Source organism: Bidens hawaiensis, unplaced genomic scaffold, assembly GCF_021521415.1.
Source record: "Bidens hawaiensis isolate Kalapana, Puna unplaced genomic scaffold, B.hawaiensis_p1.1 tig00024691_1, whole genome shotgun sequence".
Lineage (NCBI taxonomy): Eukaryota > Viridiplantae > Streptophyta > Magnoliopsida > Asterales > Asteraceae > Bidens > Bidens hawaiensis.
Window position 1 is genome coordinate 97,165 of NW_027493912.1, and position 23,780 is coordinate 120,944.

General features: G+C 33.7%; 2 protein-coding genes and 1 pseudogene across 4 annotated transcripts; 1 reads left to right on the forward strand and 2 right to left on the reverse strand.

Moving 5' to 3' along the window:
• Nucleotides 1-593: 593 nt before the first annotated feature.
• Nucleotides 594-7,864, reverse strand: LOC143569863 (meiosis-specific protein ASY1-like). Its single transcript, XM_077055664.1, has 21 exons — nucleotides 7,810-7,864; nucleotides 7,614-7,670; nucleotides 5,737-5,833; nucleotides 5,395-5,646; nucleotides 5,158-5,284; nucleotides 5,004-5,073; nucleotides 4,867-4,908; nucleotides 4,629-4,757; nucleotides 4,459-4,551; nucleotides 4,286-4,325; nucleotides 4,155-4,196; nucleotides 3,932-4,056; nucleotides 3,820-3,832; nucleotides 3,650-3,726; nucleotides 3,458-3,562; nucleotides 3,233-3,383; nucleotides 3,065-3,141; nucleotides 2,906-2,960; nucleotides 2,191-2,360; nucleotides 1,974-2,102; nucleotides 594-835 (listed from the first exon to the last, which is right to left on the reverse strand). The coding sequence occupies exons 1-21, from the start codon at nucleotides 7,810-7,812 to the stop codon at nucleotides 788-790; spliced, it is 1,902 nt and encodes a 633-aa protein (XP_076911779.1). The 5' UTR covers nucleotides 7,813-7,864; the 3' UTR covers nucleotides 594-787.
• Nucleotides 7,865-10,392: 2,528 nt separating this feature from the next.
• Nucleotides 10,393-15,244, reverse strand: LOC143569871 (uncharacterized). Of its 2 annotated transcripts, none has more exons than XM_077055671.1 (6): nucleotides 15,030-15,244; nucleotides 14,456-14,571; nucleotides 13,462-13,555; nucleotides 12,505-12,783; nucleotides 11,435-11,772; nucleotides 10,393-10,602 (listed from the first exon to the last, which is right to left on the reverse strand). In XM_077055671.1, exons 1-6 carry the CDS (start codon nucleotides 15,184-15,186, stop codon nucleotides 10,399-10,401), a joined length of 1,188 nt encoding a protein of 395 aa, XP_076911786.1. In that variant the 5' UTR covers nucleotides 15,187-15,244; the 3' UTR covers nucleotides 10,393-10,398. The 2 variants fall into 2 exon arrangements, with proteins under 2 accessions (XP_076911786.1, XP_076911785.1); XM_077055670.1 differs by having other exon boundaries at nucleotides 14,456-14,574.
• A 3,422-nt stretch (nucleotides 15,245-18,666) lies between these two features.
• On the forward strand, nucleotides 18,667-23,336 carry LOC143569864 (putative arabinosyltransferase ARAD1; annotated as a pseudogene). Its single transcript, XR_013141811.1, has 5 exons — nucleotides 18,667-19,326; nucleotides 21,559-21,855; nucleotides 21,931-22,026; nucleotides 22,708-23,139; nucleotides 23,174-23,336. The product of XR_013141811.1 is annotated as a putative arabinosyltransferase ARAD1 (transcript).
• The last annotated feature ends 444 nt before the right edge of the window (nucleotides 23,337-23,780 follow it).

Here is a 23,780-nt window from a genome sequence, read left to right on the forward strand (position 1 = left end):
TTGACATCACATCAAATGTTCTTTTTATATATAATTTTATGATAAAATTTTTATCCAAATTATATATGGATCTGATTATAGGAGTGCATGGGTCGCTCCAGTTCGGTTTTGGACAAAAACCGAACCATCGGTTTTTGAGTTTTTAAAACATTTAGTTTCGGTCTTTTGACTCTTTTAAATTTTTGGGTTCGGTTTAGTTCGATTCGATTTTTGTTTTTTCGATTTTACTTTATGGGCTCGAAAATCTGGACCGAAACAAAAGGAAGTTGTAGAAATAATGAATTTGGGCATAATTTTATTGTCATTTAATATTTAGTTTATTATTATTCATTTGGGGCTAAAATATATATTGGATTAAACTATATGTTAAACTATTATATCAGTTCCTTAAGAATTAAAATAAAAATCTATAAATTCAGTTCGGTTCGGTTTTAGTATTTTACAAAACCGAAACAGAAATGTAACCAAACGCTCGGTTTTGTTTACATGCACGCATCACATCCCTAAATCTAATTTACTAAAAAGATATATATGCTTGCACAAAGCAAGTTATAATAATATTCAATAGTAAAGCAAAAGCAAGATATAGCCAATTTGGTACGAAAATAAGAACAATACTTAAAATCAATATATGTGGATGCATCGTGCCACAATATTCAATAGTGGCTAAAGCAAATATAACAAGTAAAGGTTTAAGTTCAATTATATAATATCTCTCAATTTATTTTCTCGAAAATATGACGTGGAAATAACTAAAATGTGCATCATGTTTTTTTCACATTTAACTTCACTCGGCTTTCTGGCGTTTTGAGTACTGGAGGATTGGTTCTTTCACCTATAATAAATAAAATTAAGAGTTTTAAATAAAGCTATAATATTAAGTTTATGAAAATTGAGTACATGAAAAAAAAAATTAATCATTTTTATTAAAAGGGTCTATATGTATTTTTTTTACTTTATATTAGTTTAGCAAAAGTTATAAATAATATTGAGAGTTGTTTTATTAGAAAAAGGTATGATGTCATGCTAACCATTTTAAGTTTTTAACACATTGATTACTTAAAGAATCAAGGAAATTAACGAAAACGAACGAACTAGTTTGCGGGTCAATCCGCGTTTTATTAATTTTTAACATGTTGGATCTGCTAAAAAGGAAAGTTATAAAAACGCTTAAAGGCTCATAAATTGCTTTATAAGAAAAGTAAGTTTATAATTATTATAAAATAAATTTTGTAAAATTTAACACGGTTATGTATAATTTTTAACAAGTCAAATCTGCACGAAAAAAAACGTTCAAAAACGCTTAAAGCCTCGTAAATTGCTTTATAAGAAAAGTAAGTTTATAATTATTATAATATCATTTTTTAAAGAAATTTAACCAGTTAGTTATAATTTTAAGGAAATGGATAAGAAAAAAGTGTTTGGGGTTCACAACCTGATCCGATACAACCCATTTTGACCCATAACCCAACTCACCCAACCCGATCCGACCCGACTCATTAAATTAGAAGAGAGATATTCAACTCATTTTCCATAGACGGGCCGGTTCTGTTTTTATTGGTTTTTAACGGGTCAAATATGTGCATCAAAAAAAAAGTTATATTTTTTTTTTAGCTTGAACACATTTTGTTACTTATAATTTTAAGGGGAAAAAAAAGGTTTGTTTGGATCATCTAAATCCAATCCAACACATTTAAACCATAACCCGACTCATCCGACCCGACCTGGCCCGGCCCATTGATTTAGAAGAGATAAATTCATCTCATTTTCAATAGATGGTCAAAATGTGTTCAGCAAAATATAAGTTATATTATTAATATAAATATATCATCTTTATGATGAATAAAAAAGATGTTTGTGGGTTGACCCAATCCAATCCATTTTAACCCATAACCCAACCCGTTCGGGTCAGCCCATTCGGGCCCACATTTACGATGAATCAGTTTTAACATTAGTAGGATGTAAATACGTACCGTGCTTGCCTTTCGGGAACGCTTGTCAAGCGTGGACTGACCACTACAAACCACAGTATCCATTTTATCATCCTGGTTGACATTTCCATTTCTACCCTTGTCAACATGGCTCTCTATTGAAGCTATTGGCTGCAAAACATATATATACTTATAAGAAAACTATATAACAGTAAATTAATTTAAAAAAATGTAACAATATATATTAAATAGCAAGGACCTGAATGTTGCTTGTGGGAGTGTTGTGTCCATTTTCTCTCAACCTAGTGACTGTCGCATCGCTAAAGGCGGAACCATTTTGGTGCATGTCGGATCTACCCTTGGTGCGTGTGAGATCTGATCCGATGGAATGCAGTCCACCCAATGTAGATGTGTCCCAACAGTTAGCCCCTGATCAAGTTGTTGTTCAATAAGTTATATCATTAATATTCTGTAACGGGATTTTCGTTTAAATTTTCATGGAATTGTCGGTTTTCCATCAGCTTATTCCAACGGTCAGGTATAGTAAAAAATTTAACAAAATAACAAGCGTAAAGTGTAAACAAGCCGAGCCCACACGTGAGCTACCGATATCGGCTTGATAAAATCTCAAATCGAGCCATGTTTCACATATCGAGCTTAACTAGGCTCGCGAGCGTATACAAAGTTTATATAAATACAATAACTGGTATTCAGTGTATTAGATATAACTTTGCATAATAAAAATTATTACATATAATAGTATGTTAAAGTAACAAAATAATACATAATGTTATATATAAATATCTAAAATAATAATAATTATGTTTATATAAATAAATAATTAACTAAAATAACAAACAAATCGAGCTCGGGTTTCACAAGAGCTCAAGCCCGCCCCCAGCTTGTTTACAATTTACATTGACACTAATTGTTTATAAAATAATAATCTAAATTGGGAAAGAAAGTATATGCACCTGCTTGGTTTACCGAAAGGTTGGATTTGTTATGAACTTCATTTGTGTCCCCCACCTGGTCAAATTGATAGCAAATACATAAACAGATTAGGACTTGAAAAATCAGAATTAAAAAACAGCTAAAAGACAATATATGATTATATATAATTTGTTTGGTACCATAGCATCCATGTCCAAGGCCTTTTGGACTTCAGCAAGTTTTTTCTTGGATATATCAGAATGAACCACACGCTTTCCTGCATGATTATAAATGATAATAAAATTATCTAATATGGTTCATAATAATCATAACTCATAACTTAAAACTTTTATATTATGAACATGTACCTAGCCTACGATTGTTTGAGGATTCAATATAACCTTCTTTGGTCATTTTATCCATTAACTTGCGCACAGTAACTTGGTTAGCCTCACCGCCAAGCTTGCTTTGAAGCTTGGAAACAGTAATGTAGTTCATTGGAAGAGCATGATAGAGTGCCTGAAATTAAACGAGCTCCGTTTCAATGACATTTTTGTAAAATATAAAACATTGAATGTTGTAAAAGAGCTTACTTTCATGTACATATGATCTTCACCAGTAGCGGGTAGACTTTTCTTTCCAGGTGCCAAACGCGCATCAGCTTCCTCTTTCACAGCATCAAATTCATACTCCAAATTCTATAATTAAAAGTTATAAAATAGTTAGATTTGACTAGTGGCTATTAAGGTATTGGAAAATGAAGAGATATAAGTAGACCAGATTACCCTCGGTTTCGTGATGGTGAAGCTTTCGATTCCAGTCTTCACTAGTGCGCCTTCGGTTACAAGCTTGTCCATAATTTCTGGAAGAAAAAAAATAAGCAATATAGAATAGTATTAATCATGAAAACATAACTAAGCTTTATTATTGATTTACAGTCAGATTCCCGGGGTACCTTCAAGCAAAACCTGCATATGCATTACAGAAGATTATGTCATTGTTGCAAGATTAATATTAATTAAGAGAAAAATGGTTGATATTAGAAATTAGTGCCACAAGAAAGTTACCAGTGAGATGTCAGGAAAATTAGAGAGAACATCAGCGACATCAACATTTTCTTGATGATAGGATTTGATCCAATCCCTCACACGGTTTAGTTGCTGTTCATCTTCAGCTGGATCCTGAGTATCATCTGCTTATTTGAAATGACATAATTGGCCTCAGTTTATCTTGTAATTAAATCATACAATATTTGTAAATATGTGTAAGAAGGTTGATCAAAGTAAGCACCTTCATCAGCCATGGTATCATCTTGTTTCTCTTTTTGCTTATCTGGCATCAAAATTGTAATTATTGAAAGTTTATTTCTAAAGATAATAGAATAAGTAGTGTCAGTTAACTTTTATTGACATGTAAATTACCTATAGGTGCGACTATGTACTCATCATCAGATATGCTTGCCTGAAATCACATGTATAAGTTACCCAAAAAGTGTAAATGTTGTAAAATTAAACATGCATACATACATATATATGATTGTGTAAAGCTTAAAATGAAATTAGAATGAAAATTAATATTATATTTGGTATTTCACCTCACTATCAGCATCACTGTCTCCATCTTCCTGCATTGAGTCACCTCCCAAACTCACATTATCATCCTCACATGGATCAAGAACACTTTTAACCTGTAAAGATAAAGAAAATTACAAATTAACTTATTATTCTGAATCGGCAAGTTTGCTATTTAACTAATAATGCTTACCTTCAGAGATAATACAAAATGTTTGCTGTTGACATTCCCAACCTCCATTCTTAAAGGGTTTTTGGTCCATGCATGATGGGCTTCTTCCTCTGTGCAGCCTCTGAAGAATGGGGGCTCATAATCAGCAGGCTGCAAGACAAAAACACATATTTTACGGTTATTTTACTTTTCTTAAATTAACGACACTCAATGGTTATAAGTTGTTTATGTAAACAAGCAGAGGTTATCAGGGTCGTACCGTGACATCATCATAATAGTGGAGTTTCATCACAATGGTGCGCTGAAACAGAGGTCAAAGTAGTCAAATTAAGATGGGAAACTATGTTAATGTGTCACTACAATAGAAAATAATGTGTTGACCCGTGTTGTACTTACCTCTTCTGGCATCTTATCTAGTGTTCTCATCAGTTGAATGAGTGTGCGGACCATTTTACAAGCAGAACTCCTGAGATATAGTTTTGTAATTAATAAACAAAGATCACAATGTGCATATGCTAATTTAGCTTATTCATCTGGGAATGGTAATTACTTCATTTGAGTAGGGGTAATCTCTGTTGTGGAGTTAGACTTGAAAGTTTCCCCTCGCTTTTTGTTTCCAACTCGATTGACATTCATAGAAACCTCTTGGCTGTCAGAATTTGAGTAACTGAAAGAAACTGCAAGACAATATATACACAGATCATAAATTCCATTCAATCAGGAAGACTAATATATTAATCAAAATTTATATCATCTAATCATATTGCAATAGTTCGTGGAATCTTACAGGAATATTCTTCAATCATAGGCCCATCTACAGACTCACACACACAGAACATCAGTGTCCTGAGATATTTCTTCTGCAAAGCATCATATACACCTGCAAAAAACAATAAACGTATTATCACCAAACAGAAGTTACAGGAAGTAAAAAAGTAAAGCTCAAAAGCACATAAATATTTCATTATGCCTTTTTCCATCCAGTCAGTTAGTCTTCTAGACTCTGCATCCATAGGCATAAGCTTTTTGATCTTCATCTCTGTTGAAACAATAGAAACAAAGTCATTATATAAGGTCAAATCAATCAGCTAAACAATAGATTTTAGCCAGAAAGCACGGTGACATTTACCTAAGGCTGGCACGCCCTTATCACTGAAGTATTTCTCTGGGAAAAGACCTCTGATATAACTGATATTGAATATTGCTATGCGTAGTAGGTTCCGAGTCTGTAGTGAAGCAAATAAATCATGAGATACCATAAGTGATAAATGATAAATCATCACAAAACGTATTAGAAACTATAATTCTATCAATACAAAATCACTACAAGTAAGTTAGGGCACAAATCGAAGCAAAACGATTACCGGAAGAACAGAATTCTGCTCGGTGATCTCCGATTCAATTTTGTAGCTTAAAGAAGAGTATATGAACTTAATTAAACAGAACACACACGAACGAGTACAGATTAATGCAATACGACTGCCAAAACAACAACTATCTGATGCACAATGACTCGCAATCATCAGAAAACTAGCGATGAATGAAATTAACAGCGTAAATCATCATGAAACGTATCATAAACTATAATTCTTTCAAAAACAAAATCACTACAAGTAAATTAAGGCACCATACAAAGCAAATCCTGCTCAGTGATCACCGATTATAGCTTACAAATAAGTATATATAAACTTAATTAAGCATCATACACACGAACGAGAACAGATAAATGTGATACGAACGAGTATATTAGCACAAACAATGAATGCATTCAACAGTGTAAATCATCACGAAACGTATCAGAAACTATAATTCTATCAATACAAAATCACTACAAGTAAGCTAGGGTAAAATATCAATCAACAAGAACAGATTAATGCAATTCGAACGGAATATACACAAACGAGTATAGTAGCACAAAACGATGAACGAATTAAACAGCATAAATCATCACAAAACGTATCAGAAACTATAATTCTACGCAAAACAAAGTATCTACAAGTAAATTAGGGCAAATTACAAAGCAAATCCTGCTCGCTGATATCCGATTCAGTTTTATAGCTTACTGATAAGTATATATAAACTTAATTAAACATCATATACACGAACGAGTACATATTACTGCAATACTAACGGAATATACACATACGAGTATAGTAGCACAAACTATGAACGAATTAAACAGCATAAGTCATCACGAAACGTATGTATCAGAAACTATAATTCTACGCAAAACAAAGTCACTACAAGCAAATTAGGGCAAATTACAAAGCAAATCCTGCTCGGTGATCACCGATTCAACATTATAGCTTACAGATAAGTATACGAACTTAATTAAACGGAATATTCAAAAATACGAACTGAATCGATTACCGGAAGAATAGAATCATGCTCGGTGATCTCAGATTCAACATTATAGCTTACGAATAAGTATATTAAACTTAATTTAACATCATATACACGAACGAGTACATATTAATGCAATACGAACGGAATATACTTATATACACGAACGAGTATAGTAGCACAATACGAAGCAAGTAATAATAATAATAATAATAATAATAATAATAATAATAATAATAATAATAATCGAGCTGAACAGGACTAGCGATGAACAAATTAAACAGCGTAAATCATCACTAAACGTATCAGAACTTATAATTCTACGCAAACGAAATATTACAAGTACGTTAGTGCAAAATACGATGCGAATAATAATAATAATAATAATAATAATAATAATAATAATAATAATAGCATTCGAGCTGAACAGCACTAGCGACGAACAAATTAAACAGCATAAATCATCACAAAACGTATCAGCATAATAATAATAATAACATTCGAGCTTAACAGCACTAGCGATGAATGAATTAAACAGCATAAATCATCACAAAACGTATCAGCATAATAATAATAATAATAATAATAATAATAATAATAATAATAATAATAATAATAATAATAATAATAATAAAAACATTCGAGCCGAAGCAAAACGATTACCAGAAGAAGCGAATCCTGCTCAGTAATCTCCGATTCCTTCAGTTTCTGCGCAACAACCTGCAAATTAAACCGTAAAACAAGTCATTAGCTAGTGAATAATAATCGATATACGTAATGTACGGATACTAGATCTAAGTGTTAGATATGAAGATATTATTATTATTATTATTATTATTGTTATTATTATTATTATTACCATTTTCAGAGAGTTTTTGAAGTTTTGAAGGTGTGTAGAGTGAAGAATGAATGAGTGACGTGGCGGGAGAGGTGGTAGTGAGGGTATTTATAGTGAGGGGTTTAACTATGGTTAAATGAGGTGGTGACCGGGGTTAGTTAATTACTGGTTAGTGGTGCATGCAGAAGACGTTGTGGTTGTTGGAAAACCGTTAGATAACGCCGTTAGGGGCTTAACGGCGTTAGCACGTTACATGTAGATGGTAATAACTAATAAGCTATTGAAATTTAATAGGAGTGAATTGTAAGAAATGTGTATTTATTTGATAAATAATATTGGAAGAGTTTATAGTTTATTGGTGATTTATGACTTTTAAGTTTTAACCAAGTATTTATTTAAGTTGGGAATTGTCATAGTTTATTAGCAATTAGGTTAAAGGACCAAACCAACCAACTACATAATTTAGACTTACAAAACGAAATATCGTTAGTCATCATAAGCAAAGGTTTTCTCTGTGACCAACCTCCAACGTAGGAATCAGTAAAACGTCTGAATATATGGTGCAAGTAAAAGCGAGAGGTCATGAGTGTAGAAAATGATCGCACATTCAATGAAAGCTTTCTATTTCTATTTGGTGTGATTGGACGTCACTCTCATCAAGTTGGCACCACTCTAGCCACCTCTAATAGTGACTTCTCGCATTTGATTGGTCAAGAGGACATCGTGCAGACTTGACTCTAGATTTGTTGTTACGCAAAAATTGTATTTTGAAATGCCTATTAATATTGATACACGTGGATGAAGACTTTGGCGAGATTTAAACTACTGGGTTGGCATGTATCCTGAGTCCTGACCCATTTGGCATTCGGGTACCATATCTTATATCAGTGGTACCACTTTAAATCAGAAGTAAATTTGAGAAATATGATAATCCAGAAGCAAGAACGTATGGTTTGGGTTTAAAATTAAAATAATAAAACCTAGATTTTTTTTACTAAGACTAGAGTCCTAGACTAAAACAAAATCGAAAAGTTATCGTATCATGGACGACAACTTGATAATTAATTATTTTACTACACTGGAATAGAAGCGTACTAAAAGGATTTCATATTATAGAACACAAAAAACAAATCATATTTAACACGGTCGTCTAATTTCATTTCAGTTTTTCTGATTAAATGTTTCTGGGTCGAGTTTTACCCAACCCTAATAATATACTAAACAAAAAGGTAAACAATTAAAATGATTTGATGGAACATTATCTGAAATATATCAAATGAATTAAGTTTTCTAAATCATTTCAGTCATCAAGATCCTAATTGTTAAGTGTGTTAGTGTTTAGTTGTTAACTTAAAAGGTACTTACTTCTTATAAGATATAGCATATTAATAAGTTATTAATTGAGCAAAAAGAAAAGTATTGCCATTCAATTTAAAACTGATCAAACATAACCAAAAGAATTGTTTAACTCGAAACTACCCCTTGTGCCTATTCTATTTACCGTTCCATTGGAGGTACAAATGTGCAATGCCGATTAACCAGTTTTTGGAATATCAGTTACTAATAATAACCGGTTATAGGTCAAACAAAAAACCGGTTATTGTCAATAACCAGATAATTAATCATTCCACTAAAGCGGTTATTAACCTATGGTTAGGAAATGGTTTGGGATTTTCAAAAAAAAAACGGTTATTGTCAATAACCGCTTCGATTATTAACCAATTAACCGATAATAAACTACTAAAACTAACCTTAAACTATTGATATTAACATTATTAACACTTACAGTAGTAACCAATGTTCTAGTTAACCGGTTTCTATGGGAAAATCCCTAACCAACGGTTGATAACCGGTTTCTCCCATACCAATTATTAACCAGTTTTCGGTTATGGTTCAATTTCGGTTTTGGTTAACCGGTTACAATTTGCACATCTATTTACTTTTGCTTTTCCCATGCCCAAACTAGAGGTGCACAAATCAGTTAACAGGTTAACCATTAACCGATTAATTTGCTAACCGGTTTTTTTTTGCGAGAAATAACCGGTTAGACCGGTTTTTCGGGTAAATAGTAACCGGTTTTGACTGGTTAGACCGGACCGGTTAATAACCGGTTCTTAAATCAATGATACAAACCGGTTAGAAACCGGTTTCTGTGTGCACCTCTAGCCCAAACTAATGATTTAACCTTCATTTCAAGCCTGACATTTAAGCCCGAACACAAACCCGTTCAACCCACGGGTTTAGGTCCATTACCATAAAAAAGACAGCCCGAGTACACAACCGAATACATAAGTACATGACACATATATACACATTATATTGACTTCGTCATTAGACACGTTCATTATGCGTTAACGTTCCAATCCAAGCTCAAGAAAACTAGAAAGCCTTTCTTTACCGTTAGAAAATGCTCCAACGGTAAGTTATTTAGTTCTGACCGTAATTTTAAAGTATAGCCAAATATAATATTGGCTTTTAAATACATTGTTATTCATAAAAAAATAAATTAAGACATCCAACACAAATCCAAACCTACAAGTTATTACTTGCCACGGGACGCGAACTTAATAAACAAAAATCAAAGTAGAAGCAAAAGACAACATATTCGGTTCACCGTTCAAATTGTTTGGCTAAAGGACAGTTTGCTGCAGCTATTCGCTCTCGGAGGTTAAACTTCTTGGCGATTAGGGGCCGGACGTCTTCGACTCCGACTAAACTTTCCAAAAATGGGATTATGGAAAGAAGCTCTTGATCTGAACGGTCATCGAACCAGCTCTCTATTGGAATGCCATTGTCGACTTGAAAGCCGAATGCCTGAAACAAAAGTGGTTTTAACAAGTTAAATAACTTATATCAGTCAGTAAGGGTGGCAGTTTGTGTCGGTTCATGTAGATGGTTGTTATCACATAGCCCATGTAACCTGGACACTACCCGTGGGACCTGCTTATCTAAACGGGTCAAACAGGTTAGCTGGTTGTAGGTTGATCAGGGGCCTATAATTAAGTGTGCTAAATAAACAAGCCCGAGCTTCACTTTTGAACTCAAGCTAACTCGTGATCTTAGACAAGCCTAATTTTCATATAAGTTTTATTTAATATATTAAATATATATCTATTCAATAATCATAGTTATGTATAAAAGTATATAACTATGAACAAATAATATATATTGTGTTAATTATGAAAAATATAATTAAAATAATTATAAGCACGCATAAACTAATTAATAAATAATAAACAAGCCGAGCTCGAGCTCTAAGATGTTAAACTAGCTGAACTCGAGCCTAGTCATGCTAGGCTCGGCTTGGCTCGGCTTGTTTAAGTGATTTTAAAGCAGAATAATAATTTAACTGGTTTTAAAGTGTCACATCAGAAAAAAAGTCAACATAGTCAAAATCACAAACATGATAGCTGCCACGTAATTTTGACCAGAGTTGAATTATCTTATGTCAAACTTTTGAAAGTTTTTAGGTTTCTTCAAGAAAATGGAAGATGGCAACTTTTTATAAGTAAATATAAAAATTACTCGAAACAAAAATCAGACCTAAGCGCATTACTTCAAATATCCAATAAACAGTCAAAACATTTAATAATCTTTTTAAAATTTAAAAAATAGCGAACATAATATAACTCAAAAGGCTACATACCTGTGGAGAGTTATCAATCATGACAACGCGTGACAAATCACGACCAAGAACCGATAAATCTTTGAGATAATTTCCTTCTAGATAGACACAAGACTCACGATAAACACGGTGCCTAAATACTTTTCTTTTGGGATCCAAAACATTCAGAAGCTGTTCCGCATAAATGCTTTGACTAGCAGTAAAAATAATAATTTCGAAGAGACCAGCCACCCTTTCCATGAATTCTTTAAGGTAAGGACGACAACGAACATAGACTTTGTGGTCCTCGAGGTTAAAGTTGACAGTAAATGTGAAGTCAGCGTCTTCACAATGTTCAAGTGTCGAGTGCACCAAAGTCTCTGCCAAAAAAGTCAACTCAATGAATTGCATAAAAAAGAAAGAACTAATTTCATGGTAGCCGGTAGGTACACGTGGTTTACCCATATTACAGATTCAATACAGTTTAACTATAAAGGGTATATTTGTCATTTCACATCCACTTAACAGTAAAAGATAACTTCATCCTAGGCAGGAGACAAACCATGTTGCCCGCGTGAAAATCACTTAACTAAACGTGTAACTTTAAGAAACAGTGGAGAAGTGTGCATGTGCCGATTTTGGGCCCAAACTAAAACATCGGTTTTTGAGTTTCTGAAACTGTTCGGTTTTGGTGTTTTAGGTTTCAGTTTTTCAGGGTTTTTTCCAATATTTAATGCATTAAACATGACAAAAAATAAATATATTGTTAGGATAATAAAACAATTACTATACAACAAACTTATGTCATTGTAAGGATTTGAAAACATGCTAAGCAACTTTTCACGAGTTTAGTCAATTTGACCCAGTTGACCAATTTCAATTTCAGCTAACTTTTTAAAGTTGATCCGTTTGACCAGTTATACCTAGTGAGTGGTGAGGAAGAGCATCGCCACATATGCGCCACATAAGCAGTAAAGTCACTCACTCACCATGTGTTATAACTTATAAGTTAAGCCAAAATTGTTACCTCCATTAAAGTTTTTTTCTTGTTAGCAATTAATAATAAAAATTTAGTACAGTCAACAGAATGACAGATAAAGAGAAATACTAACCATCCAAGTCTAAAACAAGAGTAGTTGGTGGGCAACTCCGTGTCTGTTTGGGAAGTAACACGGGTCTAAAAGAGGGGACCACTGATGCTAATTCTGGCAAGTTTTTTATGAAAAAGTAAGGATCGAATTCATCGAACTCTTCATATTCTTCTTCGTCCATTTGAACATCAGATGACGTATGATCATGATCGTGATCATGTTCATCAACACATTCTAACTTTGAGTCTTTCATGCATTGGTATATGGCTGAAACTTCATTAGATAGACCACATCCCAAATCTGCATCAAATCAACTAATAGTAACATAAAAATAGGACAGAAAAAATAGACAGAGTTACAAATTTTGTTCTTTAAATATATGAAAAATTACGGATCAGGTCCTATAAAAAGTTCATTTGCGGGCGGTGTCCTTTATATGACAAAATACATTCACTTTTTGTCTTTTACACTAACTGTCATCCAAAAACTCAGTTAAATCCAAACATGCCAAGACGTAACGGGGTTTTTGTTCAACATATTTTATTTAGTTTCTTTTTCTAATAATATATTTAATTTGTTTTTTAATTATAAATACTTAATTAGTGCGCGTAAAAAGACTTAAATGCCCTCACATGCCAAGACTTAACGGGGTTTTTGGATGCCAGTTAGTCAAAAGGACGAAAATCAAACAAACATGTCATATAAACTATAAAGAACACTGCCTGCAAATAAACTTTTTAAAGGACCCGATCCGTAAATTTCATATGTTTAAAGGACAAAAGTTGTAATTATGTCGAAAAAATATATCCACGTTTTCTTTAATGAATCAATTCATATTCATTTATATATAAGCAGCCTATAAAACATTTGTTAAAATTGTATATTAATTACTTTAATTAAACAGTTTTCACTTGCTAGTATTAAAATAAAACAAATTTATTATAAATTTATAATCACATTAGTAATGTCATTATTTACCTCCATCTGTAATTTCTCCATCGACGCCTCTGGAAATATGGAAAGTAGGAGAAAATATGGTTCCGTTCACAAAAGTTTCAGTAACATTACATCCCTGCAGCATATCAAAAAAGCACGGGTGAGAACCATAAATTCAAGAAACTGACCTTAAAATACAATAATAACTATTAGTCTAATGCAGATTAAAACATATATGGGTTAAAAACACGGAAACAAGCCTCGAGGCGTTTTCCGTCAGACTCTTGAGGCGTAAGCCTCGAGGCGTACCGAGGAGTAAACCTCAAAACATTATTAAAAATATATTAAAAATAGATTAATAATCTATAAAAATCACACTTAAACATAAAATAAACATTAAGAATATTATAAAACCTTATTTAGTAATAAAACAAACATAATAAAATAGTTCAACCACTAATTTAATACAAAACAAACATCATAAAATTGTTCAACAAAAAACAAACATCATAAAGTAGTTTTTGTAGTTGTGCCTGTGTTGCTTGTTGTTGTGAAAGGAGGCACGCCAATTATACCATAACCACTATACAGTTAAACGGTGATGTGTTTTTAAGTCCACCAACAGTAAATGTCGGGCTGGCCCACTAATTAAGTCCACTAAGCACTAAATGGGTAAAAAAAGTCCAAAAAATAAAAAAATGGCATATTACAGTATTTCACAACTTCTAGTGAGGCTTAAGCCTCAACGCCTCGCCTCCAAGCCTCAACGCCTCAGACTGTCTCGGGCCACCTCGCAAAGGTCAAGGCTTAGGTTTCAGTAAACCCTAATAAGACTAAGCATCTTATGCATTTTTCCACCGAGGCTGCCGAGGCACACCTCAGAAAGCCTTTTTAAACCATGATATATGTCAATAAATGACAGTCCAAAACTTAATATTATTAACTTAAAAGAGCTAAAGCCTTCAACAATAATCAAGAAACAATTTTTACAACGTTAATAAAATAAAAGTAAAAAAACATGGAAAATATTAATTACCTCAGAATCCACAGACATGTTGTTGATTGCAAGATAAGAATCATCTTCTGAACATATATTAGCGTTTATATTAGACACGTCAACATTCTCTTTGCTGTTCCTTGTGCGGGTGACTGCTGCTAATTAAAATAAACATCACAAGGCATTTGAAATTTTAATCACCAAAGTGATAAGAAAAAAATAAACTAGTGTCCTGACATAACAAGTCTATGAATACAAAAATTATTTATATTTTTTTTAAAAGGCGAATACAAGATTATCTAATTCGCATCATATGAACACTTTTACAGTCTTTTAAGACTTAAGAGACAAAAATAAACACATTTTTAAAGAGTCTATTACACAGCAGCGGTTATAACGTATCGTTGGCAATGAAAATATGGGAGAACCGGTGAACAAGATGGTTAAAAGAGTAATCTAGTTCTTAAATAGTTAACTGCTTATTTAGCCACTATATGATAAGATAATCCAAATCAGAATCACTTTATACAAACACCATAAGATTATCATAACAACTTAACTAAAAAAATCAAAAAATCAGTTTTATAGCGCGCATTAAAGATAAACAACTTACCAGGCTTTTGTTTTCTAGCAGAAGATGTAATCATCTGAGAAGCCTTGTTCTCTTGGTTGTTGACATCTTCCGAGACCTTTTTCTGATTTCGTGAAACTTTTGGACTACCGACTGCTTTAGAAGAGCTTCTTCCCGTTGATACTTTCTTGGTTTGCATCTCAAACTTTAGTAAGATCCAACTTTAGGAGTTTATCAATTTCAGTTCTTTGGTTGGTATTTTTTATAAGAAAAGCCCCCAAATTGTCTACACATCATAAAGTCTCCTACATTAACTTTTTAAATTGAACTAGCCGTAAATACTATATTTAAGTCCTAATTTTGCAACACTACAATATACTGGTGTGCATAAAACCGAAAACAAAAAATACCAAACAGAAGAAAAAACTGACAGTTTGGTTTCATGATTTTGTAAAAACCGAACTCACAATTCGGTTTTGGTCTTGAACGTAATAACAAAATAAACTGAACCGAACAATACAAGCGACAGCTTCTTCTTTTTTTGGCCCAAAAATTTTAAGCTCAAGTGGCAAAACCGAACTGAACTAAAATTGAACGGCTTTCAAAATTTCAAAAACTAAAAGTTCAGTTTTTTGCTACGGTTTTAGCTCAAAAACCACCCAAACAGAACCGTGCACACCCTTACTACATAAGCACAACTTATTCTAATAAATTCAAATCATCATGCATCAATTACAAAACAAATCAAGAAACCCTAAAGTACTAGTTACATTGTAATTGAAATCACGAACATAAACATAAACATAGACAAAAACAAGCAAATTACTGAATCGGTGAATCCATACTATATGTAACAAGAATCGTATCTCAAAAACTATAAAACGGCTACTAAACTTCAAATCTTTAATAATCAACAAAACCCCAATTTCCAAACACTAAAAACCCTAACTTACACCAAAACAATATTAACTGCTCTAACACACAAACCCACAAACAAAACAGCTAAATTAACATATTTACATTAACAAATCAGCATACCTGGTTCCAATTGGAACAATCTTGCAGCTCAATACCACTTCAAACAGTAGCTATGCAACAAGACAGTTGATCCAGACAACGGTCAAAAGAAAGGCGAAGTATACGATAAACTGATAAATCCAGAATTTTCGGCCAACTTTTTTTTGTTCCAAAATTTTCAAACCCAAATGGCGAAACCGAACCAAAACCAACTAAAACCCATAACCGAAAAAACCGAAACAAAACAGTTTTTGAAATCAAAAATCAAAACTTCGGCTTTAGCCCAAAACCGAACCCACCCAAGCACACCCCTAACTGAAATCATGAGCATTCATAATGCCAGATCAAATTACTGAACCCATAAAATATGTAACATAAAACATAACTCAAAACCCATAAAAAAATAACTAAAGATCAAATCTTTAGCATAACAAATAACCCTAATTTTACAACCAACAAAACCCCAATTTCAAAACCCTAAAAACCCTAATTTAACAACCAACAAAACCCTAAAAAACCTTAATTACACGAAACCAAAACTAACCCACAAACAAATCAGCTAATTAAACCTATTTACATTAACAAATCAGCATACCTGATTCCAATTGGATCAATTTTGCAGCTCAATACCACTTCAAACAGTAGCTCTGCAACAAGACAGCTGAACCAGACAACGGTCAAAGGAAACGCGAAATATGCGGTGGATCTAAAATATAAGCTAATGGGAAGTGAAATTATTTGAATTTGAAGCAAAAAGCTTCGAAATTTACGAGTTTTCCCTCCAAAAGAAAGAGAGGGAAAACCTAAAAAGATGTTGAACGAGATATTTGGGGCTGATGATAATAAAAGAGATTTTATTATTATTATTATTATTATTATTATTGATAATGATTTTTTAGTGTATTTAGTGGATAAATAAATACAAGAGAACTGCCATTTTTATCTATGTGGTTTGTTACTTTACTATTTCCGTCTAAAAGTAATTTAAGTTATATTTGTGATTGTGGTTTCATTTTCTTGTAATTTCAATCCAAGTCATTAACTCTATTGGTTCTAGTCTGTTAAGTTAGTATGAAATGACAAAAACACCATTCTAATTAAATAGAGTGAGCGTTTCTAAATACCTCGAGAGAGCATTCCTAAAAAGAGACATCAACCGCCCGTGTTGATTTTAATTTTTCAATTCCAGCTCACTCAGAAACATCATTAAGAAGAGACCCCCCCCCCCCCCGTAATCAATTCTCGAACTTGAGAGCTTAAAATCCCAAATTTTAGAGTATTCTCGGCTCGTGCACTATAATTATGTGAGTGGGTTTTGTAAATTATACTATATGGTTATGGGTATGGGTGTTTATTCCTGACGCGACCCGAAACCCGACACGAAAAAATTATAGGTTTTGGGTCAGCTGACACGACACATTTTCTTAAACAGGTCAACTTGAACCCAACACGTTTAAAAAATTGGTCAACCCGAACCTTACCCGTTATAAAGTGGATTGACATGTTAACCCGTTTAAAAATTTAAAGAAGTTGGTATTTTGATTTTAGATATAAGAAGAATTAAATTTTATAGTTAAATACTTAGATTTTTAATTCTCAGGTATCAATTAACTTTTAAAAGTAAAACTAGTTTATTTTTAAATTACTTTTATCTGTATATGGGCGCCCTTGATGCATTAAACCATAGTGGAACATTATTGGTTGGGGCTTTGATGCCCTTGGTGCTTACATGTCGCTGGCGTGGCACTGTGGAGGGGCCTCGATGTCCTTCGCCATAGTGGATAGTCTAAGTGAATGAGAGAGAAACAAAATGATAAATATATAAAAAATATTATTTAATTTAATAAAAAATATAAAATAGTGATTTTTAGTGTAATTATATAGATATAGAATGGGTCGTGAGTGCTTTTAGAGCATTCTTAGCCTATAAATACGCAAGATTTGATAAATTATACGTTATGATTATGAGTTACTGAGTAGAAGTTTAAAGATCATGTTATCATCGAAAGTTAAATATAGAGTTACTCTGCTCATACAGTGCATACATGGTTGTCACTTATAAGTAAAATAAAGAGTAAATACAATGATAAATGTAAAAAAATATTATTTTATTAAACAAAAATGTAAAATGCACTAGTTTTTAATGTACGTGTATGTATATGAACAGGGAATAAGTGAACTTTGTTTAGAACAACAAATTTCTTGAAAAAAAATACTCGTTGACCCACTTTTACAAGTCTATATTGTCCAAACCGGTTCAATATTGGTTGTTTGGCTTAAACGAAACACACCCTTTAGTTAGGGATGAAATCCATACCGTATCGGTCGTGGTACCGAAAATTGCAAATTTTCGATACCGATATCAAATATAAAAAAATTGAGAAATTGCGATACCGATACTGAATCAGCTAATCCCTACCTTTATCTATCTTTATTAGGTCTCCATCTTCCCCAAATCTAATTGGTTACCAGTTAGCACCTCTCACACAAACCTTTAGCAAAATCCCTTGCGTTAATAACGGATCCGCACACCACTTAACTAAACAATAAACCACAACTACTTCATCTTCGTCAACACACCACCGGTCAGTCAGTCAGTCAACTCCTCACCTTCACTTCTCCGTTACCTTCAAACACACACCACTTTTATCAACTATAAACTATACATACACCTTTCTATATAACATATTATCATTATTATTATTTTTATTATTATTATTATGAATATAAACAATCACACACTCGTTCTAAATTCTAAACCTCTTTACACACAAAAATGATTAGCAAATCAATAATCACACTCATTACATTCCTAATTATCACTATAATCACTTACTTATTCTCAATTTACGCTTTCGGATCTGGTCGAATCGGAACCGTTGATCTCAGATCTCAATTCTCTCAGTTATCCTTCCTATCGTCCACCAGAAATGACTCTGTACCGTGCCGCACCGGATCACCGCTCCGTGTATACATGTACGACTTGCCGAACCGGTTTAATGTTGCCATGTTGAACCGGAAGTTTAATAATAATAATAATAATAATAATAATAATAATAATAATAGTGATAATGATGTTGTGGTGACGGTGAAGAATATGCCAGCGTGGCCGAGGAATTCGGGGTTGAAGCAGCAGCATAGTGTGGAGTATTGGATGATGACGTCATTGTTGTGTGAGAAGTGTGGTGATAGTGAGGTGGTTAGGGTTTGGGATGGGGAGGAGGCGGAGGTGTTCTTCGTGCCGTTTTTTAGTTCGTTGAGTTTTAATACGCACGGGAGGAATATGACGGATCCGGATACGGAGATTGATAGGCAGTTGCAGGTATGGATTGGTTTAAGGTGTTTGTTTAGTTGGATTGTTAGATGTAGGTTTGTAATTGTATTGTTATAGGATTGGCGAACGGGTCGGGTCGATTAAGAAAAGGTTGAATTGGTTCAGGTCGGGAGTCGGGACGAGTTGGGGTCAAAATGGAAAAAAAAATTTGGGGTTTAAATTAGTTGAGTAGTTAGGTATATAAATATTAAGAAAATATATTTTTTGGGCCTATCGTGTGTCGGGCCGGGGTCGGTCGAACAACCAGCCCTGCCTCATAGCCGGCTTTGGAGTCGACATGGGTTTCAGGTCAAAATAACTTGCTTCTGGTTTTCAGCACTGGCTACGCGTGCAGCGTAGCTGCGTAGGTTACATGTGTTTAAATGTCGGTTATGCGTGTCTCAGTAACCGGGGTTTGAAAACGTGCTTAACTAGAGCTACACGCGTAACACGCCTAACTAGAGCTCTACATGTGTAACCGACGTCAGCTAGGTTTATTTATTACTGGTAATGCGTGCATAGTTGGTTTAAATGTCGGTTATGCGTGTTTCGGTGCTGGATACGTGTACCGGGGCAGAATAATGCGCCTAACCAGATCTCCACACGCGTAACCGAACTCTGCTATGCGTTTTTATTGCCGGTTGTGCGTGCATAGTTGATTACACGTGTTTAATGCCAGTTGCGCGCGACTCAAGCATAAGTTAGGTATTGTTTTAGTTCGTTGAGTTTTAATACACATGGGAGGGAGATGACGGATCCGGATACAGGAGATTGATAGGCAATTGCAGGTATGAGTTGGTTAAGAAGTTGTTATAGGACTGGTAAACGGGTCGGTTGGGCGGTTTTGGGTCAGGTCAGTTAGGGCCTGGTTAATTTGGTTTGAGTCAGGACGGATTGGGTCGAAATGGGTCAGGTTAAAACGGGGTGAGGGTCAAAACGAATTAGTTAAGGAGTTTAATTGTAGTAGATATAGGTTTGTATTATACTGTTTTGATTGTTTATGGTGAATCACTGACTTAATATCACGCGCATTATGACTTAGTTTCATCAGGAATTAACTATTTATAGCAAAGAATTTAAATTAGAATTTGCAGCTATACTATGGAATATGAGATTATGAGCTAAGGAATCCTTCATTGTCCTATCGGATTGCTTAATTCACTTTCATACCAGTTAATTTGTTATAATGCATCATCCATAACCTGCGAATAGGCGAATAGTATGGTACTGGCATTTTAGTTCTTTATATGTTTAGTGATGAGTTGGCTGTTGGCTTGACTCATCAGTCATCACTCATCAATCTGGACAAAACTATAAAGCCCTAGGCAAATTTAAGCATCTTTTTCTTTTGAGTGTCATTTACTCATTTTCAGTTCTGAAAAAGAAGAAAAAGATTATTAGATAAAAAGGTATATAATGATCTCCAATTCATGGTTGGATTGTAGAAGCCTTGCACACTGCAATTGTTAGATTTAGGGCCTGTTTGGCAATCTTGTGCTACTCTTAATCGGTCAGCATGTTTCTAAAACTTACCCATTAAGAGGCTCCATGAACTATTAAGAGGTGTCTTTTAAGCGAACTAAACACACTCTACACCTTTCACTGATTCAGAAGTAGCCTCTTGATGGAATCATTAGGAGTCTAAGAGGCTACCAAACAGCCCTTAAGTCTGATTAGTTTTTTAGTAGGATGGCGCAGTTAAAATCTTAAGAATTTTTTAGGTTGCTGGGGTTGTTTGTGTATCCCTCAACTAATAAAAATTGAACCATCTTTACCTGCATAAAGCTGGAAAATTTTAATGTTGTTATTTGTATTCCACAAGCAAAGAACTTGCAGATATATGTTGTTATGTGTGACTCTTGCTTAAAGGTTCATAATGTGTAAATTAAGAATTACTCTGAATATATGCTGATGGTTCACAAACTAAGATGATAATTTGTAACAACGTATAATAAGGCGTGACTAATCTTTTTTTACTGATATTTTTTTTGCATTTCCCCTCCTCATATTGTTATAATCAGTTAAGTTATACAATAAAACAATTAAACATATATTTGGAGAACTTTATGGTTGCATATGAATATCAAATTATGTAATGTAAGTAGCTTTGCACTGTATTTTAGACTACTATACAATTTCAACTCATTTCTGAAAACGGGTCGATTTGGTTGTGTTTTATTTCAAAAGGGTTAAATAAAACAGTTAACTAATATTAATGATTATGTGTTTGTACAATTACAGGTTGACATCCTTAAGTTCTTGAGGCAATCAAAATATTGGCAAAGAACCGAAGGAAGAGACCATGTAATTCCAATGCACCATCCCAATGCTTTCAGATTTCTTCGATAGGAAGTGAATGCATCAATTCTGATCGTTGCGGATTTCGGGCGTTACTCTAAAGTCATGTCAAATCTGCAAAAAGACGTTGTTGCCCCTTATATGCATGTAATGGAGTCTTTTTTGGATGATAATTCTCTAGACCCTTACAACTCACGAACTACGCTTCTTTTCTTTCGAGGAAGAACCGTGAGAAAATCTGTACGTAACCAATAAACTTGAACATATATTTCGTTGTGTATAGTTGAATTAAATAGTAAATAATGTGATGTACAGGAAGGCGTGGTGCGTGCTAAGTTGGAGAAGATATTAAAAGGATACGATGATGTTCATTATATGTCTAGCTACGCAACGGGAGAAAGCATAAAAGCAGTAAGTTACTTTTTTAAAATGTTAAGTTCTTGACCACGTGTAGGATGTTAAACACATAGTTTTGAGTTTTGACCAAGATGCTTAAATATGGTCGTAAGGCTGTAAACGAACCGAACCGAACGAGAACTTGTTTATGTTCGTTCGTTAAGCTTTTGTTGAACAAACAGACGGTTCATGAACACTTTAACAAACAAAATTTCGCGTCTGTTCATTCGTTAAGGAGTTGAGTTTGTTCATGCACGTTTATTTTTTTAAACGGACACAAACGAACGTTTGCGAACAAAATAAACGACGCGGCCTTTGTATGTATTCGTTCGTTAAGCTTATCGAACGAAATTCTTTGTTCATGTTTGTTCATTTATTGGACGGACGAACACAAACAAACGGTTTACCGAACGTTCGGTTTGTTTACGAATTACGACACTAAATATGGGATAATTTCGTATGTGTTTACCCAACATAAAGTTAATATTATCAAATATATCCAATTTTAAATACATGACATTGATATCCTTGTCTTAAACTTGCTTTTGTATGAGATTATAGATAGAGAGAAGGGTATAATGGTCATACTATAAAATATATTTATTTTTAATGAAACAGGTATTGGGTTAACGCGATATTATGCAAGTTTCTTAGTTATATAATATTAATATGGTTTTCGCCTTTTTGGTGCACCAGTCTTCTCAGGGTATGCGTTCATCCAAATTCTGTCTAAATCCAGCTGGCGACACACCATCCTCAAACCGACTGTTTGATGCTACCGTGAGCCATTGCGTACCCGTGATCGTGAGTGACCGAATTGAACTGCCATTCGAAGATGAACTGGACTACAACAAATTTTCGATTTTTTTCTCTGTTAAAGAGGCGTTAACTCCCGGATACATGGTCCAACAACTCAGAAAAATCCCAAAAGAAAGATGGCTCGAAATGTGGAGACGACTTAAAGAAGTATCACATCATTTTGAATATCAATACCCGCCAAAGAAAGACGACGCTGTTAATATGATATGGAGACAGGTACGGAATAAGGTTCCTTTTGAGAGACTTGCTGTAAATAGAGCCCGGAGATTAAAAGTGCCCGATTGGTGGCGGTGAGTGTCGAGCCATTGAGTCAGACAGGGCTGGCCTGGCTGGTCTTTCTCAGCCCGGCCCTGTCGGGTCTCCTTGTTGTTTTTTAAAGGACTTTTTTTTATATATATATTTTTTTATTGTTATTCATGAATCATAGCTGTATTGCTTCCCTTGATGGGACACAAGTATAGTTTTCTTTTTGGTTGAAAATACATAGGTCTTTAAGTTAAAAGAATCTTATAGTGTCATCCATCTCTATTTTGGTCTTGACTTGGGGGGGGGATTCTCGTTAGGGCTGTCATTTTATGACATGAACATGTTAACACGACATGGGTTTTAACAGGTTTCGTGTCTTTAACAGGTCGACATGTTTAAATTTGTGTCCTAACAGATTAAAGACCTGTTACTAGCGCGTGTAGATTTTTATTTAAAAAAAATAAATATATATACACTCCTAAATTCTTAAATCTAAAGTCATGCTTACAGACGATATTTCAATAATGCATGTCAGAACCTGATATTATATTTTTTATCAATGTTATGATTTGCATATATGGTTTTTTGTTTCAAATATGTTATGTATTTGTTGTCTTTAGTTTCTACTATGTTATGGATTTGTGGTTTTTGTTTCAAATATGTTATGGATTATCAATTAATTAAGACTTTTATGCTCGTTTTGA

Bases quoted from the DNA above. Each gene is read 5' to 3' on its own strand.
- LOC143569863 (XM_077055664.1), bottom strand. The intron at 5,285-5,394 runs GTAAGATTCCAC...ATTGTCTTGCAG, and splicing joins TATGATTGAAGAATATTCCT to TTTCTTTCAGTTACTCAAAT. The intron at 2,361-2,905 runs GTGCATATACTT...CAACTTGATCAG, and splicing joins CCTTTCGGTAAACCAAGCAG to GGGCTAACTGTTGGGACACA.
- LOC143569871 (XM_077055670.1), bottom strand. From the start codon at position 15,186: ATGCAAACCAAGAAAGTATCAACGGGAAGAAGCTCTTCTAAAGCAGTC. The intron at 14,575-15,029 runs GTAAGTTGTTTA...TATTTTAATTAG, and splicing joins TGCTAGAAAACAAAAGCCTG to CAGCAGTCACCCGCACAAGG. The intron at 12,784-13,461 runs GTAAATAATGAC...GATTTGATGCAG, and splicing joins TGGAGAAATTACAGATGGAG to ATTTGGGATGTGGTCTATCT.